The 19,114-nt window shown below is 45.1% G+C and overlaps 2 protein-coding genes across 3 annotated transcripts; one reads left to right on the forward strand and one right to left on the reverse strand.

Annotated features, from left to right (window-relative positions):
* Positions 1-5,531: 5,531 nt before the first annotated feature.
* LOC127325768 (uncharacterized) lies at positions 5,532-6,799 on the forward strand. Its single transcript, XM_051352591.2, has one exon. The coding sequence runs from the start codon at positions 5,532-5,534 to the stop codon at positions 6,789-6,791; it is 1,260 nt and encodes a 419-aa protein (XP_051208551.1). The 3' UTR covers positions 6,792-6,799.
* Positions 6,800-7,603: 804 nt separating this feature from the next.
* Positions 7,604-17,065, reverse strand: LOC127325742 (probable alpha,alpha-trehalose-phosphate synthase [UDP-forming] 2). Of its 2 annotated transcripts, none has more exons than XM_051352567.2 (17): positions 16,234-17,065; positions 15,591-15,688; positions 15,121-15,509; positions 13,281-13,395; positions 12,955-13,056; positions 12,582-12,732; positions 11,560-11,648; positions 11,302-11,350; positions 11,044-11,144; positions 10,715-10,902; positions 10,462-10,579; positions 9,641-9,820; positions 9,426-9,548; positions 9,261-9,348; positions 9,068-9,174; positions 8,737-8,844; positions 7,604-8,097 (listed from the first exon to the last, which is right to left on the reverse strand). In XM_051352567.2, exons 1-17 carry the CDS (start codon positions 16,988-16,990, stop codon positions 7,846-7,848), a joined length of 3,015 nt encoding a protein of 1,004 aa, XP_051208527.1. In that variant the 5' UTR covers positions 16,991-17,065; the 3' UTR covers positions 7,604-7,845. The 2 variants fall into 2 exon arrangements, with proteins under 2 accessions (XP_051208527.1, XP_051208526.1); XM_051352566.2 differs by having other exon boundaries at positions 9,044-9,174.
* Positions 17,066-19,114: the final 2,049 nt, after the last annotated feature.

The following is a 19,114-nucleotide window of genomic DNA, read 5'->3' on the forward strand; positions in this document are numbered from 1 at the left end:
ATCTTCTGGGAGTCCGGCGTTCCAATGCCGTGGGGCGACGTTCACCTCCCCCACGGCTGGCACCTGAGCCCAGGTCGATTTCCGGTGCCGCCGATCCCGGGCTCCGGCCGCGCCCGCGTCGCGGAGATTCCGCGACGGCGCGCACAGCTGCCGGTGGACCTCCAGGAGGACCCCGCCTACAGCGACACATGTGGTTCGAGGTGGAGCACAAAGCACTCCGACGCACGTGCTTCACCTCGGCGACGGCGAGGCCTCGCCCGCAGCCGCGCATGCATGCTAGGAGGGTTGGCCACCGCCCGGCAACCTCTACATCGACGAGCCCGCGGCTACTCCGCCGCGGGCCGAGCCCTTGGAGGACAGCGACCCCGAGCTGCACGGCCGCGTTGGCGGCGTCCCGCGAGGTCAACGACCTCGAGGAGCTGGCCAAATGGCCGCACCTCGCCGAGGCCATGCGCGCCTCCTCGCTGGAGGAGAAGGCCAGGAAGGCCAAGGAGGACGCCGAGTCGCCGACGCGTGGGCGTTCCTCGCCATGGCGCGCCGGCGGGAGGAAGCCACGCGCCAGGGCACGCTACAGGAGGAGGAGTGTAGTTGGACTTTTGACTGGAGTACATGGTTATCTGGACTGCATTGAACTTAAATTGTGGATTTAAGTACAGTTTAAATAAAATCAGTAGAAACATTCTTGTATTTCAGCACAAAACGAAAGTAGGAGCAATAGTGTGAAAAAAGAACTCAATTTGAACTAAGGCGTTTCTCAGCCCTTAGACAATTTTTATCTTTCCAAGAATGCGCAACTTGAGGAGTCCGCGGGACAGGACTTTACGCACGCGCGATATTTCTACATGCCCCGAGTTGGCTCACCTTTATTTGTACATGCTCTCAACAACGACTGCTACATCAGTAGCGGGCCCAACCGTCCAATCAGCGGTGCAACTTATTTTGATGAAAATTTAACCAGGCTTACGATACGTTCATGCTTGATGAAAATATGGGGTCCGCCACTAGCTACATCCCTTGGATTTCCCTCTTTTCCACGGAACCAAAGGCAAGGAGAAGAATTACACAGGACTGGCTGCTACATCCGTAATAAAATAAAGGAAAAAGATCACATGAACACTTAGGAAAACAAAATAAACCTCCTTAAGAGCATCTCCTATCGGACACTCAAAATGTCCTCCAAAGAAACTTGGGACGCGTCCGACACTTAACCTTCTCTAGTTGCGCGTTCAAAAGGCCGCTTTGTTCTAGGCGTGTACCAAATATTGTTCGGTGTCACCAACTCATCCCATCTGTATAGACCCTCTATTAGGAACGCCGAACACAACGTTTACACTTGCTTTTTGGTTGGAGGTCACATTTAGGGACGCAGCTGGGACAGGCACGCCTCCAAACGCGGCACCACACCGCGGCGTCCCCCCCCCCCCCCCCCCAAACGACCAATCTGATGCTTTTACCGGATATCCTTTGGAGGATGCGACTAGAGATGCTGTAACACCAAGAAAGTAAATCAGATAAGAAAGCGAGAGGGATAAATTAAATTAAATTTAGAAGTACAATCAAAAGTATAAAATACTACATTAATTAAAAGATTGCTTATATTTAGTGTAAGAGTGTGTATATATAAAAAAAAGTCTCATATATAGTACATCAATACATTGTATGAATTATTATTATTATTTCGTGTGTGTAGACTGGTGTGTTGTGTCCAATTTGGTAGTTGAAACACATATGCATCAAATCTTTTTTTAGGAACATTCAAATGGTAAATAAAAGATTCAGTAACTTCTACCAAAACATGAGGATTAAGGTCAAACATGTTGCTTAGCTCTTTAAACAATATAGTAGTATAGAAGTTCTCTACACATGAATATTCATATTCAACACGGGGTTTTTTACTTTTATCAAGATCTAGCAATACTGTACAATAAGTCTCTTCCTTCTTTTTGAGTTATGTTAGTAAAACTTCCTTCAGATGAATTATCCAGAAAGTGCCAATGATGTTAGGGTAGCCTCACATATAAATTGATCAATATAATACTCTCAAGAATACTATGACAATGATTCTTACAGATGTGTTCATTAAGCCACCCCAAGCTTGAGCAATACTTTCTTCAACATGAGGCCAAAAACTATAAATATGACAATGATCAACATAAACTTCTTTAGGATTATATTATTTGAGATAGAAAGCCTTCCTTATGCATTCCCAATCAAGACGGTATTTATCATCCAGAGATCTAAACCATATGTGAGCATTACCAGAAAAAGTTAGATATAACAATTCATTTTCACTTCATCATGATGAATACCAGATCTTCAATAGTGTTTAAATAAAGAACATATATCTTCAATAGTGTGTAAATGTCCCATAACACTTTGGCTTTTATCCCCTGAAAAAGTTAGTTTCATAGCCTTTTTGGCAATACCAAAGCGAACTACCGAAGAGAAATAGGGGAAGAAGCTAGAGACGTACACCGGCCACGGACGGCGAGAGTTCTTCTCGCCTCCACGATCCGTCGCTATGCTCGCCATGTGTGATCCTTCCTCCCTCATCTCACTCACTCGCTCTCTCTCTCTCTCTCTCTCTCTTCCCGTGACACGATGAGTCTATAACATTGGTACTAACATCACACACTCCAAGATGTTTTGGTGATATTGCATGACAATAAGTGAAGCAAGAGAGTGATGTGATAACTAGCTATGTTATCATAGCACCACACAATCCAAGACAAGATGAGTCTATAACGTAATAAATGAACAATGTATAAAACCACATACAAGTTATTACCACTATGAAGTTTGTGAAATAGAGTAGTAATTTATACATATTACTACCCATATTTTTTCTACTATGACTAGTCTCATAGACGAAAAGTTGGGGAGAAAAATCAATTGAAAACCAGGTCCCAACAGGAAAAAAAAAAGGCGAACGGGGCACTGACCAAACCGGTCACGCTGAAACGATCAAATACTCAGCCCGCTCGAAGATTGCGCTGGATTGCCGGATCGGACGGCGCAAAAATGTAACCGATGACCAAATGAGAAAGGGAAACGCTGACGATCAGCCGGGGGATTAGAAATCTAATCGTCCCTCCGCGCGTGACGCATCGCTCGGCAGCACATGGCGGGCCCCATCCCATCTTTCTTCTTCCCTTTCTTTTCTCAGCCACACACAGGCGAGCCAACCAACTACGCCTCCCCCCGCACACGCATGAGGAAAGCAACCGCGCCGCCGCCGCCCGTTGGCCGGCCTCGCCCCAACCGCCGTCCTTCGACCGGCCTCCGCGCCGTCTCCTTCTCCCTGGGCTGCTGGACGACATCCGCGCCGCCGCCTTCTCCCCGGGCTCCTGGCCGGCCTCCGCGCCATTGAGGCACTCCAAGCAGCCGCGGCCGCTGCAGCTCGCAGGCCGCCGCGGGCCTTGCAGCTCGCGGGCAATTGATTCGCTCCGCCGCGTTCCACTGGACCCGCCGCCGCGCCCCTGGATCTCACGCCGCCGCGCCTTTGTGTCGGCATGGAGCAGATCGTCGTGGCGCTGGAGCTGCCCACCGGTGGGAGAACACGTTGAAGGGGCAGGGGGCACCGAAGACTTATTTTGTGGTGTTGCTACAATTTTTGTGTTCTTTTGCTACTATAGCATATTATTTTTGCTACCATGTCTCCGATGAGGTCTCCAGTGACATCTCCGGCGAGGTCTCCGATGAGGTCGCTTTTGCTACATTTAGCAGACCTTTTTCGCTACAATATTCTATTTTTTTTGCTACAACATCTCCGGCGAGAATCCATTGAAATTAGTGTTTGCTACATTTGTTATAGGTGTTTGCTACAATAGTATATTTTTCTGCTACAAATTCTCCGGCGAGGTCTCCGGCGAGTCTCCGACGAGGTCGGTTTTGCTACAATAGCAAAACCAAGTTGCTACAATCTTTGTGTGTTTTGGCTACTATAGCATTTTTTTTTGCTACTAAGTCTCCGGTGAGGTTTTCAGTGGGTCTCCGGCGAGGTCTCCGGCGACATCTCCGGCGAGTCTCCGGCGAGACTCCGGCAAGTCTCCGGCGAGGTCTGTGTTTTTAGGTGAAAACAGAGTTTGCTACAATTGAACCGTTTTTTGCTACTTTGGTGCATTATGGTAGCAAAAGTGGGAGAGGAGACTGGTTGGTTTGATCTGACGGCCGGAAACGTTTCAGATCTGTTGATCGGACGGTTGGGGACCTGGGGGATTAGATTTCTAATCCCCCGGGGGACGCCCAGCACTCCCCAATGAGAAATCAGCTAGCTGAAATTTAGAAAAGGTGATCATTATGCAATATATAATGGAAAGAGGTAGCCCGTTTTGAGAAAACATAATCGCCAGCGTTTGCGTCCGCAATTTTGATTGTGCGCGTAAGTCGGTAGTTTCGTGCGCAAACGTAAGCCCTGGAGTCATTTATCCCTTGGTTTCAAATAAGGATAGGAGGAGAAAAAACCGGAATTCGACGATCCGTGCGGCCTAACCATTCATTATGCATCCTATGGTTATCCTGCTGCAACCCATGTTCGTTGTTTTCTCGGCGAAAAGGAAAGTAGAAATACGGAGAATATACTCGCGCGAATGCGTATCCAATCCCATCTCGCATCGCAAAGTCTCTCTAGAAACAAAAATTTCGCACCAGAGGGAAAGACGGCGGCAGGGGCACGGCGCAACCTCAAGGCCGCAAGAAGCATGTCAGTGTCGAGACGTCATACATGATCTAGATCCATGGCGGAGCCGAACACGAAGAATCGGTTGCGGTCATGGGGGATGGCAGCATGGAGCCGTGGACACGGAATCGGTAGCACCGTATGGCGGCGGCCACAATGATGTACAGTGGTCCAAATGCTCTAGCCCAGCTGACTCGGTTGGGAGGCCGCTGCAGCGGAGGAACAGCCGCGAGTCGCGACTCCGCCCTCATATTCCAGAAACACCCGCCGCCATGGCTACGTCCTCCAGGTCTGGTCTATCTCCGTCGCGCTCCGTGCTACCACCCCACAAGGCCACAAGCACAACATATGCTTCCATCAGATGCCACCTCCGACTCGCGACAGCCGCCCTTCCAGCAGCCGCACCTCTCCTCATGATGGCAACACATGCGTACACAGAGACGGAGTCTTGCCACACCCAGGGGTCACGACTCACGAAGAGGAAGATGACGACATTTGCACTCCACAGAGACGCCGACTCAAGGAGAAAGAAATAGACGGGGACGAGCGGGAGATGGAGATCGGAGCGACGCTCGTGCTCTCTCTTCTATCTCCGTTCTTTCTGTTTGGATATCTGTCGGATCGATCGAGAGGACATATATACGGAGTAAATACGGAAAAAACTATCTCGCGGGATGGAAAAACTAAGAGCAACCGCACGATGCTGAACGAAGGGAAGGTCGCACGGATCGTCGCACCAAGAGGCAACAGGCAAGCCGCGTCCCCGTGCGAGACATACTAAGATAAATCTGTTGCGCATATCATGGATATATACGCGTTACCGTCGGAGGATCATCAGGTCAGATTTCCCGTGATGGCGGCTTCGAAAAGTGAGGGCCAGTCTGCATGGCCGGACCTGCCGCCGGAACTGCTGGGTGCCGTCCTTCGCCTCCTCCCATCTCTCGCCGACCGCGTCCGCCTCCGCGCCGTGTGCCGCCCGTGGCGCTCGGGCGCAACCGGGCTCCCGCCGTCGCACCTCCACCTCCCCTGGCTCGTGTTCGGCGACGGCACCCTCCTAGACGTTGCAAACAACGCCGCGCACCGCGGGAACATCCCCGACGACGCCGTGTGCTACAGCGCCGGCGATAACATGCTCTTCGTCGCGCACGACGACGGCCGGTGCTCCCTGGTGGACGCCTTCTCCGGCGCCGCGGCGGCAACCCCTCTCCCAGAGCTAGCCGCACTCCTCCGCGCTCGCAAGGTGAACCCCCGCGACCTGCTTCAGCCAATCACCAAGGTCGCGGTGTCCACGTCCTCGGCAGAGCTGGAAGAAGGCTGCCGCCTCATCGCCGTCGTGATCGACAGCGAAAAGGTCATCATCTCGACGTGCCGGCCGGCCGGCGAGACCAACGCGTGCCTGGCGCTGGACGACTACTTCGACTTCTGCATCGCCGACATCAAGTTTTTCCAAGGGCGGATCTACGCTCTGTCCAAGCGCAACGAGACACTCTGCGCCCTCGACCTCAACAAAGGCCGCATCAACGAGCTGCCGGAATCGCCACCCGGCTTCGAGGTCATACGCGGAGGGTCATCCGACAAGATCAAGATGGATCAGGAGCCTCATCTGCAGGAAGATCCATGGCCGTTTGGCCACATGGTTGCCGGGCGGTATCTAGTCGTGTCCAACGGCAAGCTGCTCATGGTGAGGCGGTGGACTCGCAAGCCTCTGCTGAGCTCTAGCTCCCCGTACTCGATATTTCAATTCCGTGATCCCGATGGATACGAAGCTAAGCGGAATCGCCGGTTCGAGGTCTTTGAGATGGACCGCAGCTACCGCCCGTGGCAGCGCAATGGCCGATGGAGCAAGCTGCAGGACCTTGACGGCCAGGCTCTCTTCGTGTCCCCGCCATGCTCCAAGAGTGCGCCTCCAGCACGCCATGGAGCGAGGGAAGACTGCATCTACTTCGTGCATCAGATGGGCCCGTGGAAACCAGAAGATCCACTCGGCGACTCCGGCGTCTACAACATGAGAGACGGGACGATCACGCGACCGTTGCTGCCGGAGCCTGCGGCGCTGTCGGCTTCACTGCCGTGGAGCTACCGGTTTCCTGCGTGGGTTTTCCCGGTTGATTGAAGGTTTATAATTCAAGTTTGATCTACATGGCTTCTCATCTCATCTGCAGCTCTACGGCGATTTTTTTAGTTAACTCTTTGCTAATACATAGTAGTACTAGTCTTGGTCAGTTAAACTTTGTAAAGTTTTTACTAGATTCATTATGAATATACTTTCATATTATATGTATTTGATATTGTACACGTTGATTTGAGAGCCGTACAAGATCTATATTTTTAATCACTCGGTGGTCAGATCATATACATACTAACACAATGGTACAAATCTTTTCTTCGGCTGTAATGTGGTGAATGTGAGCAAATAAACCAAATTGCGGCTGCAGCATCACAACATATTTTCGATAAAGAGCAGCAGAACAACATGGACAAGATCGTAACACATTGTTCAGGTGTTCAACTTGTAAAACAAAAAGGAAAGGTTAATCTGCTACAAACTAAACTCCACTTCCAGTGACTTTTCTTCGGCTGTAATGTGGTGAACGTGAGCAAATAAGCCAAATAGTGACTGCAGAATCACAACATATTTTCGATAAAGAGCAGAAGCACCACATGGACAAGGTCATAACACATTGTTCAGTTGTTCAACTTGTAAAACAAAAAAGGATAGGTTAATCTGCTCCAAACTAAACTCCACTCCTTGCATACCAACTTGACAGGCCAGACATAAAGGGCAGAAGAACATGCCTAAATTGATATTGATGCAAAGATGCATAGACAAATGGGCTTGCAAAGATACACCCACATGTGGTTTTCACTGAATTTGCAAGACAGAAACATGCCAACACGAGTGGACAGTTAATTAACAAAGCACCATAGAAAGAAAATTTTGATTTGAATAAAACCTACAAAAGAATTATAACTTCGGTAACAGCAATTTAATGGTTTTACAGCATCAAGTGCATCGACAAAAACTTGTGCGGTTGTAAATCAGCCGCGAAGTGATGAATATTTTCCAACCTCTTCAACTATATGTACAGTTTTTCCTATTCTTTTTTTGCTTAGCCTAGGATTTGGCACATGTATACGTATTTGAAAGGGGCACCTCCCTGGCCACTCTACAACTGCGAGCCATCATCGTCTACTATGTCCAGGGAAGCCTCAGGATTTGCAAGACCACGGAGCATGGTGACAACATCACTCGTGCCCTCAAGCTTGTACTTTGCTCGAGAGCATTCCCTGCCAACAGTACACGAGAAGTAGTTCTCAGCCTTGAGGCCGTCGAACATGATGCTGGTGCAATCTTCTTGCCCCGCCTTTGCCTCCGATTCACGTTGAATAAAGTAGGGTAGGGTATAGACGTCTTCATCCTGAAAAATGTTGTAATACCATTCAACATGGTGCTTGAGCATTCACAATGACTTCATAGGCTAATGTGCTAGACCATACAATCTAAGCTTCATATAAAATGCATAAAATCCTAAACTGCTGATCATATATTTCTCGACTTAGGAACATGCCAAACATGTGAAAGAAAATGCATATATATGACGACATCATTGGAAGTTGATTTCACCTCTAACAATTACATTTTCTAACTACGAATATCCACAATAGTGGTCTCTATGAATATTGAATGCATCACTGGAGCTTTGGGTATATCATTGTGACGTGACAATTTTGATTTTATGTTTTTCTGGAAGGATCTGAACTTCTATATATATAACAGAAAGGGAGAAACAGTTTTTTCATCAAGTTGAACCTTTGTGCTCTCTGTTTCAAAAATATTGTGTCTGTTTTCTCATTATATACTGGGTGATCTCTTCTTTGATGCAGTACATAGAAGAAAAATACGGTGAAAATGATATAATAGGTTTCATGCCTTATAATTTTTTTAAGGACTCCCTTGACCCCAAACATCATTATTCATATTAACTGTTTGTCCTGTCTCGGTTTGTTCAACTAAAGTAACATAAATAACAACACAGTGGAGAAAATTCAGTAATTACCTTTGCAAGGAAGTGACCTATGCACAAGACAAAGTCGATTGGAGTGGTTATGTTTTTTGACTTTCTTCTGCGACCTAACTCTTTAATGATTTCATTAACAGCATTACCCTGGACAAAAAGATGAATCAGTTTATAGAACGCAGGCACGCAGCCAACAACCAATATGTTCCATCTTCTATTTAAGTAAAGGATGGATCAGTTCAAAAAATATAGCTAACGACCATTATGTTCCACCTTTCTATCTTATTTTGCTTGCATAACCACTGAAACATTTCTGTATCGATTACAGAACTATAAAAGAGCTGACCTTGGTGACTCCCACAGGGCGCACCTCAATTGAGCGTCTGCCTTGAACAATATCAGCACTTCGATTTGATGATGAATACGACCCCAAGTGTTGTAACATATCCTTTGCCTGGTTTCTTCCAAAATCATCATCTGCGGAACATTTGCATGAAACATAGAAACATAAACCTTTTGGTTTGTGTCGATACTGGTACCATGAATGTAAGTTGAATATTTACCTGAGTATTTATAGTTCCATACAAATGATTTTCCACGCTGTTCTAGGTAAGAATTTGGGGTTCTTCTAGTGAAGTATTCAATAACTTTCTGGAAAATATTAGCATAAGTCAGAAGAGTAAACACGAAATTGCAACAACAGAACACACTTCACCGTGTACACGCACCTTTACACTGTCAGAGCAACCAATTTCAAGATGTTCAGTTGCTGTGGTCATCCATTCTCCAGTGGTTCGCCGTAAAAACATCCCGTTCTCTGCCGCCAACCACATTTCGAACTCTCCGAAGTTCTACATGCAGGAAATGGTTATGTGATTTTCAGCGAGAGATTTGACTATATATAAATAATGCAAGCAGAAAATGAGAATCATTAAGAGATTACTTTCTCGAGAATAATTCTGCCATAACCACTGACAACAATTACAGTCGTATCCTTATCGTCACAAAGGGTTTTCAGAGGTCCCTTAAACTCAGGGTTCAACTTCAGTTTCATGCTTGCGGTTTGGTCAGAAGCCCCTATCTCAAAGGATTGGACCTGTTCAGTCAACGTTTCATGAAAACCCTGTATAGAAACACAGTTGTTAGCTGCTCTGTGGAGTAAATGTTCCACCAAAGTGCACCAAAAGTTATTAGATGACAGAACACACATAAATCATAATGTGAGGAAAATCATCACAAAAGTGAGAAGGCATCTAAGATCAGTTACATCTTCCTCCTTTATTCACAAGGAAGATATCACTACACGATTTGTAAGATTTTATTTCCTGAAGGAAATTGTATTGTGATTATGTGAATCTAGCTTCACATATTATAACATTTCTTATTGAAATGAAAGAAAATGAGGATGTCCAGCCAAAACAATCTATAAAACTCGGAAGACTTTATTTGCAGTGAGTTGCCCGCTATTATCTTGAATAATGTCTAAAAGTGGGGCTTCAGCTTAAGTTTGAACCCAAAAATTAAGTAGGTTGGCTCGCCATGTCTTGATTTTATTCAATAATAACCCCAAGTTGCAAAACGACAAGTTCAAGAGTGAGCGTCAAATACACCAGATGCAAACACAGCTATACTCTACCTAAATAAGGCATAATGTAATCATCCAATTATTAGTATTAATTAAAGATGATGGTTTTGTCAGTATCAGAAAATTTTCTGAAAAAACAATGGCGACCAAGTAAGCAGCAAGAAATTCTGCAATCTTACCAATATGAGCAAACGACTTCTGGATTGTGCGTATCGTGAAGTTATTTCTTCAATTGGGAGCACAACAATAGGTTGTTTTGTATGTACTGGAGCTTTAGTAGCTGTTTTATGTAGCTCGCTGCAGGAAAAGAAATATTATGACTGTTAGATCCCAATATTAGTAAGAAAAAATTGTGTATGTCAAGAAGAAATCCAGTCAGCTGATAAATACTAGTCTTCCAAACTCCACGCTAAATTGGCATGAGCCCCTCACCTGACATAGTCTTCAGCCCAGTTTTGTGCACTGTATGCTGAAACAAGTTTATAATTATGCCTATGCCGTTCCTCTCTATCATGAGCTGGCATAGCCAAAGCAGCTTTTATGGAGTTTGCAACCTCTGCAGTATCCCACGGGTTTACAATAATAGCACCAGCCCCAAGAGACTGTGCTGCTCCAGCAAACTGAAAATAGGATAACAGCAAGGCATGTACCATTGAATACATTTAACAAGAAATGGGGAAATACATAACATGCAAATGTAAACTAACCACATCAGTACCAGGAGGTACCTACAAATATTAGGCAGATTGAAATCTACTTACCTCGCTCAATATCAGAACACCTTTATTTGATTCTTGACAGGCAACGTATTCATAGCTTACAAGGTTCATACCATCTCTCAGTGACGTTACCAGAGCCACATCTGAGCAACACCAAGTAAAAAAATAAAACATGCTCAGTTACTCACTAGTAGTAGAACATAATAATAAGTGAAAGCACATGTGACAGATTTGAGGAAATAATGACAACAAGCTGTTGAAGGCTATGCATTTATTTATGAAAAGGGTTGGGAGAATCACCAGTGACTGCATAAAGAGCGCACAGATCAGGAAAATCAACAGTTTGGTCCTGTAAGATAAAAACATCCACAAAAAAATTACTTGTATTTCTCTCTCAAACCGCAATACACAAAATGCTCAAAATTAACATATTTATTGTAGTAGTGATGATTCAGATGTATTTTGACACAAACATGCATAGTACTAGTCTAGAGTCTCTAGACTGGTCCCAAATAAAGCAAATATTAAATTTGTGCATGTAGGGGGAGGGGGACAAACCAGATGGTGAATAGGAGTGGTTCTTATCGTTCCAAATCGACCATTTACACGTGCAACCAATTCGTGCACTTGACTTGCTAGCCTTCGATCTATTCATGGATTAAATAAAACATTAACAAACGTGAAACAATCATTAAGGTTAAGCATGCCTGGTTGTGTGGCCCAGAAAAAAAAGTATTATCGCTAGAATTTTTTTCAAACATTAGCATATGTATTACTTTCACTAAATACATAATCCCATTTAGGATGAACTACTGAATGCCACGAGTGTTTCCGTAGAAACGATACCTTGTAATAATCTCCTGAAGGTTAATTGTTACACCTAAGAACTACTCCCTCTGATTGTGTTTAATCGACGCAGACATAGTAAATACATAAGCTGTTCTCTATTCACACTTTGCGTCAATTTTATCTGACCGGAGGGAGTACCTATAGAGACCATCATATCCCTCCAGTGCCTTATATTTTTTGAAATACCAAGGTGGTGTAATTTCACTAAACAATAGTTAATGACCACAATCTCCAGTTGTGGATGCAAAATTCCAGAATATCCGACTATCCAAGCGGTATTAGACTATTCGTCTAAAAATAAGAGAACAGAAATATTTCCATAAGTAAGAAATGAAGTTATAATGCATATAAGCCTACTATCTTGAGAATTGAGATTCTTAATCGAAGCAATATTATTTTTATATAATTACCTGTTACTGAATAATAAATATCTCCAATGATTTCTATAAACAATTCTTCCTAAGATTCTAAGAAACCCAATCTTGCAGAAGTTTCTGTTTCGGACATGACACTTCAAGAATTACCAGATCTTGTATTTCATCCGCAAGAAGTGTCAGCAACAAATGTTTGGAGTTACATTACTTCAGTTACTACAAGCTAGATTATTTCTGGAAGCATAACAACACACTGTACCGAGAACAATCGTAAACTCAATCATTCTGCATGCCAATCATATGAGTTATTTGTGCAAGAGACTAAAAAATTGTAAACACCAATGAAATGGATCTTACATTCAGGTACGTCACTTCTGGTAGGCACTGCAATCTGCAGTAGAACCACCTTTTCATTCATACCAGTGTTTTCCTCAAGATATTTCTCAAAGGCCAGCACCTTTTGCAGTAATCCTTTAATCATGTCAAAACGGTCAACGCCAAGCATGACCTATCACATTAGCAAGCAACAACCAATCAAAATAAAGGAAATTGTTGATTATCAAGAAGTGTACATGATTCACCAAACAAACTCAAAGAGATAAGGGAAATGTGCTAAATGAACTGAGGTGATACACACACGTTTTGTTGCATTGCAGTGGACTTTTTTACAGATTCTGTTACACAGAGCCTCAAAAACAATAACTTGGAAGTATATGACTTATCTTTGTACCTGTCGACCAGCAAAAATGCTTTTGAAATCAGCTATTTTTGCTTTGACGTCTGGACGCTCCAAAGTGTCTTTGAATTTACTAAAGTCAATCCCGATTGGAAACTGGGTATTTAAGCAAAGTGAGTAACAAATAATCATTTTCTTGCATGCGCAAACAGATAATTTCAAATGTTCTGAATGTTGATGAGGTTTAGATATCATGATGAAAAAGGTAGTAAGCTTTGAGTGTGAGAGTAGAAAATCAAAATCATTTAATATTGATATTGGAAATCATTTTGAAAGTTTCAGATAAGATACAAATATAAATTAGAAGTTCTCATACATACAGCTTCGACCTTCACAACCCTCCCTTCGACCTCAACACCTTCTAGGTAACTCTCAAGTCCAAGAAGGCTGGTGCAAGCACTCACAAAGTGCCTTGCATAATCATACGTATGAAAACTGAAAAAAAAAAGGAATCATCTACGTTATGACCAGCTCAATATTCAAACTGGAAAAGAAGATAAGAGACAATATCAACTAGAGGAAAAAATAATTTAATGCGGACCAATGCACACCTATTGATTCCAAACCACTGCTACATTAAAAAACATGCATTTTTGTAATGGGGGGGCTTATGTTCAACCAGGTGGAGAGACACGGAGAAATTTCCCAAAAGATTATATTGTATCGGCACTATGGTTTAAATCCTAGCCCACCCTTAGCCATCACCGTTTATATTCATGGTAGCTGTGTTGCATTCATGCCCCTCCCTTGGCTCCCTGCATCATCCTAGAAGCGAAAAATAACAACCTCATTCTTGGGAGGGCATCAACTGCCGGCTTGATGGCAGGAGTAGGAAACTCCACTGCCATGTGGCTGGATTTATGTGGAAGCTGGGCTACTAGGAAGGAGCTGATGGTTCCCCAGAACCCAGACAGCACAGGCTGTGTTTCCTCTGCTGCCTTGGGTCGTTGTGTATTTGGGCTAATCCAGTGCTGTTCGTGTGGGTGCTGAACTGCTGATGTGCATGCAATCCTTTATGTGAAGACTATGCTAGTGGAGGGAGTGTTGGATGTTGCCAGATTTGAGTTGTAAAGACTTGTCGCAGTTGTAGCAGATACACATGCTTTATGATATGTGCAGAAACGCTCTATTAGAACAGATGAGTACAAAGAAGATGGAGGAAATAAAGAAAGCAAGCAGAAAAACTGCCACTGAGGCAAGCAGCACAGAAGAAGCAGAGTGCTGAGACTCCTCATTGGTCACTTAGGGGCATGGAAGTATCAGAACTGGAACTGTAGCCAATGCCAAATGAGGTGAAGCTAGAGGGGGGGAAATTGCCTGAGTTGCTCCAGGATGGCCAGACTAATCCTAGGGACAAAAGGAGAGGAGCACTACTTGCGGATACATGTACTGAACCTGCAAAGAAGAATGGCATAGAATGGAGGACGTGGAACCCCACTAATTCAGGGATAGCGGCATGGTTGATGACCTCTGTTTCTCCAGCTACTGCCAGGATAGTGAATGCAGCAGTGATATGGAAAACATTGAGAATATGTACTTTCGGGAAGGCAATATGATGATAATGGAAAATGTTCAGAGCAAGGTAGATGCACTAAAAGAGGGATGAAAACTGTCCAGGAGTATGCCAGCCAGCTGCACTTACTATGACCCATTGATCTGGTGGAGTTGAAATAAGATAGGCATGTCAGCAACACAGGATGGTTACATATTTTGTAAAAGGCCTGAGTTCAAAACTTGAGAACAAGAGAGCTGCTAATGTGCCACCACAGAACCTGCCTATAGTGGAGGATGAAATTTAAGACTCAAGTGGAGATCTGGGTGCGAGCGATAGACAGAAACAACCTTGCAAGATCAGCAAATGTTTCTGACAACAGGGATTGCTACAACTGGGCAGAGAACACGTCTGAAATTGGCGCATTGGTATGGGAGGAACTCTGCCTAGTCACCATTGCGGAAACAGTGGGGAAAGTAGCAGAAAAGAAATCCAACATAAAGCATCACAATTCAGAACATCTCGTTGGCTTTAACATAAGCCAAAACTCAAGCTAGGGCTCTTGCATCTACTTATGTAAACAAACCCTCGTATATAATAGATAGTTAATTCAGGAGCCTCCAAACATGTGACATGAAAAGACAAGTTTTAGAGGAGGAAGAACTCACCCGACCAAGTCAGACTTCAGCACTGCCTTCAACAGGTCCATGCGGTTCGGTAGTGCTCGATAAATTTCAGATGAGGGGAACGGCGTGTGAAGGAACCATCCCACCTTCATGTTGATGTCATGCTTCTTCAATAGCGAGGGGAGGAGCATCAAGTGATAGTCATGGCACCATACGATGTCTCCTTTCTCATAGATTTGGCACACAACATCCGCGAACATCTGGTTGGCTTTCTCATAAGCTTTGAGCTGTGACTTGTAGTCTTTTGTCTTGTTGAACCTGTAATCCTGTGGCAGCCCCATGTAATGAAATAGTGGCCACAGAATATTATTACAGTACCCGCTGTAGTATTGGTCCACCAGCTCTTGATCCATGAAGATAGGAAAGCACCTCTGTCAAAGTCAGATGAGAACCACGTGACAATTTACACATAAAAAGATGTTAATGACAATAATGTGCCAGATTTAACCAACCAAGGTCATGAGTTTATTCATGACGATTGTTTGCTCCTCCTTGTCGGGGATGGATACACCAGGCCAGCCGACCCATGTCATTTTCACCCCGGTCACACCTGTGGCATCATAATTCAGAACATCACCTCCAGAACAAAATTGGCTCAGAGAGGAATATAACTGAACACAAATTTGCCAGGTATGCATTAGAATTGACTGAAGATGGTGGCCTCTGATTTTTTTTTTAAATGCAAACAGGCAAAACACCTATGGAGAATGGCAGACTAGACGAAACTAGATTGGTTTTACTACAGTGCCCAAGGCCTACGGATATTATCACTCATCTGTATCTGTACCAGCTTGAAATAGATGAAGTGCATAAAGGCATGTACGTTGCTCTGGCTGTGGTCTCACGAACGAAGCACAAGCAAATGCCATCGACCTGCAAATCTATTGCCCAAGTAGCCTACATAGTGCAAGTTCACACTTCACAGCCACGCAAGAATTTCAGGAACACTTCCTGACTTCGTATCTGAAACTGTTGCCAGTAATTTACCTGTGCAGTCTAGCTAGTTAATGGAAAGTACGCGTTCCGTTGTCATACATCGCATCATGTTGCCAGCCAAAGATTTGGGGAGTCCTCGATCAGGGACAGGGATCATACCTCGTAGAGCGCTGACGAGACCACCCGAACTGTCAGAGTAGTCCCAGCCGTCTACGAGGCGCTTTACCGTCACGGGAAGACGATTTGCGACGATGAGGATCCGACCCTCCGGTCCTAGAAGTGCGGGTAGACAGCTGGCTGGGGCAGACGCCGCGGATTCGAGGGGGCGTTGGAGCGCGGTTTCCGGCGCTGCGCCTGCGCCGCTGGCGTCGGTGGTGCCGTCGCCGCGAACCCGGGCGCTCGGGACGAGGCCCGAGGCGGGCTCCCCGGGGTCCTCGTCCTCGCGCTCCGCCGGGTCGGCGTCCACTGCTGCCGTGGAGGAGGACGCGGAGGAGGCGGAGGAGGGCAGGTAGGGCGCGATGCTGCTCCCCCGCAGTACCCGCTCCAGCAGGAACTTGGTCGTCGCTGCGTCGTCGCCGTAGCGCGGGAAGGGGTCGGCGGGAGTGGCGCCATGCCCTCCGAGGTCTCGGAGGAGGCAACGGTGGTCCTCGGGGTCCTCGTCCTCGCGCTCCGCCGGGTCGGCGTCCGCTGCTGCCGTAGAGGAGGAAGCGGAGGAGGCGGAGGAGGGCAGGTAGGGCGCGATGCTGCTCCCCCGCAATACCCGCTCGAGCAGGAACTTAGTCGTGGCCGCGTCGTCGCCGTAGAGCGGGAGGGGGTCGGCGGGAACGGCGCCATGCCCTCCGCGGTCGCGGAGGAGGCAGCGGGTGTGCGCGGCGCCCGCTCCGCCCACCTCCAGCGGCGGCGCGGCGTGCAGCATTGCGCCGAACACCTAGCGGGCGACGGCGAGAGCGAGCGGCGGGATGGAGAGAGGGGAAGAATTGGTGCGTGGTTGTTGTGGGGCCCCTTGTGGCCGTTGCGGTTCGCTCTTTCTAGAAGATACGGAACGGGATTCGGCGGCGCGCTGTATCCGAAAACGCCGTTGTGGGCCCGAGTCGTCAGTGACAGCGGAAAGGTCGGTTCGTGAACTCGTGTGAAGCCAATTCGTTCGTGATCAAGGGTTTTGTGAGTTTTTATGTTCTTCAGCATCCGTTATGAAACTAGCAGAATACTGGCGCGGCGGGCACGCCGCGCCCTTGTGGTAGCCATGAGTTGAAGAATAAAATATGTTGCTGCTCTTTTGCTCTGTAAAGAGATTTATAATCTTCTCTTGTACAGAAATATCGCACATGCATTTTTTGAACTCCGCACTCTCAATTTGAATAGGTTGTAGAAATCTGCTCAACTGAGTTGTTTTGCTCTTTAAAAGCGATAATTACATGGCAGGGCATGTTTGCTAGTGTATTTTACAACTTTACATGGACAACTGAGATAATCTGATGATGCAAATACATTATTCAGGGCAATCTGGAGTTCTTTCAAAATATAAGATTGACTAAAGGGACCAGTCGTTATAATTCCCTAGTTGCATTATAAAGCAGAGTACTATTTGTGTCTGTGGCCTCACACAAAGATTGTACGTCTTTTTTGAGGTCGCTTCCATACCTCCCACGATTGAATGTATGTCTTGGACGTTGTCAGAAGAGAACCAAACATGAGTAAGTGAACCAGATGTGCACTGATGTTTTTTTACAAACCACACAAATGAAGTTCAAATGCTAGTGAGAACTGGATTTTTTTCTCGTAAGATGGCATACACCAAAGGAAGTGCTGAAAATCAGCAGTATATATCAGTTTAATCAAACAAAAAGGAGGACGGATACGATTCCCAAACACAACGGTTGCTCAGATTAAGATCTAGTTACATGAAGACAAACTATGCGAGAAAGAGCCCGTCAAGAGGTAAATCAATTCATATCTACATGGAGTGGCATGTATATTACACTAAGTATATACTCTATACAATGGAACACACAAATCTACTAATTCTGTGGGGAATAGATTTAGCTAGGCATTATTTGAACGATTATCAATCTACACAACTCAATTTTAAATATGAGTATTGCAAATATGGCATTCTGATGTCACAGTTGCAGATATATTGTTGTATTTCAATGGTAGCCAGTTTCATACTATTTATACTGACAAAACTGGCCCCAAGCCAAAATTATTTTGTTATCAAGAGGAAAAAAGTAGGTTGCATATTCATCTTTCTGAATATTGATTCTGTGGACCTTTTTTCTCAAGACGTGCCTTCATAGCTAGCACCTAAAAAGCTTGTAAATATTCAGTAGCCATGCCGCCATATTGCTAAGTATTTGTAATATTAGAGGACAACCTTGAAGATAACTATTCTATTAAATTTCAATGCAAAAAATATTTAGCAACTATTTGATATTATCAAAATATGCATGAAGCTTAGTTTGCATTTGCCTGACACAAATACACAATACATACCTCAAATAATGAAGAAAACTGGCCAACTAAATATTTGCTCACAAGTAGTGCATAGGTAAGATCCCTGCAAAAAATTGTGTGCCTCTTTAGGTATTTAGCAACAACGACCTATCGATGGCATGAATGATAAATGCTGAAACATATGGTAACCCAGGAGGTATTTACTAAAATAGTCAAATATTCAGCCAGAAGTATTAAACGTACAAAATAATCACATTTACAGTTGTTGGCCACATAGATTTTGAAGATACAACTCAGATTTTTTTGCTCGAGTATGTGCACTGTAATACTGCATAAATGCAGATGAAGAAATTAGGTATCCGTCAAGACTAAGACAACCAGAGCATGTAAAGCCAGAATTTCTTTCAATTATTTGCATTAAGATTCAGTTAGAACAGAGAATTTAGGACTTGGGGGAGTAAGAATAACTTGTAATATCTTGTGTTCAGGTTTCCAAGCATGCCACTCTTGGTGCTGGACTGGATATAAAAGAAACTAACCTGGGATCACCTTTGGCAAAATATGAACTCATCAATGGGAGTCCTGT

The sequence above is a fragment of the Lolium perenne genome, chromosome 1 (genome assembly GCF_019359855.2).
Source record: "Lolium perenne isolate Kyuss_39 chromosome 1, Kyuss_2.0, whole genome shotgun sequence".
Taxonomy (NCBI): Eukaryota; Viridiplantae; Streptophyta; class Magnoliopsida; order Poales; family Poaceae; genus Lolium; species Lolium perenne.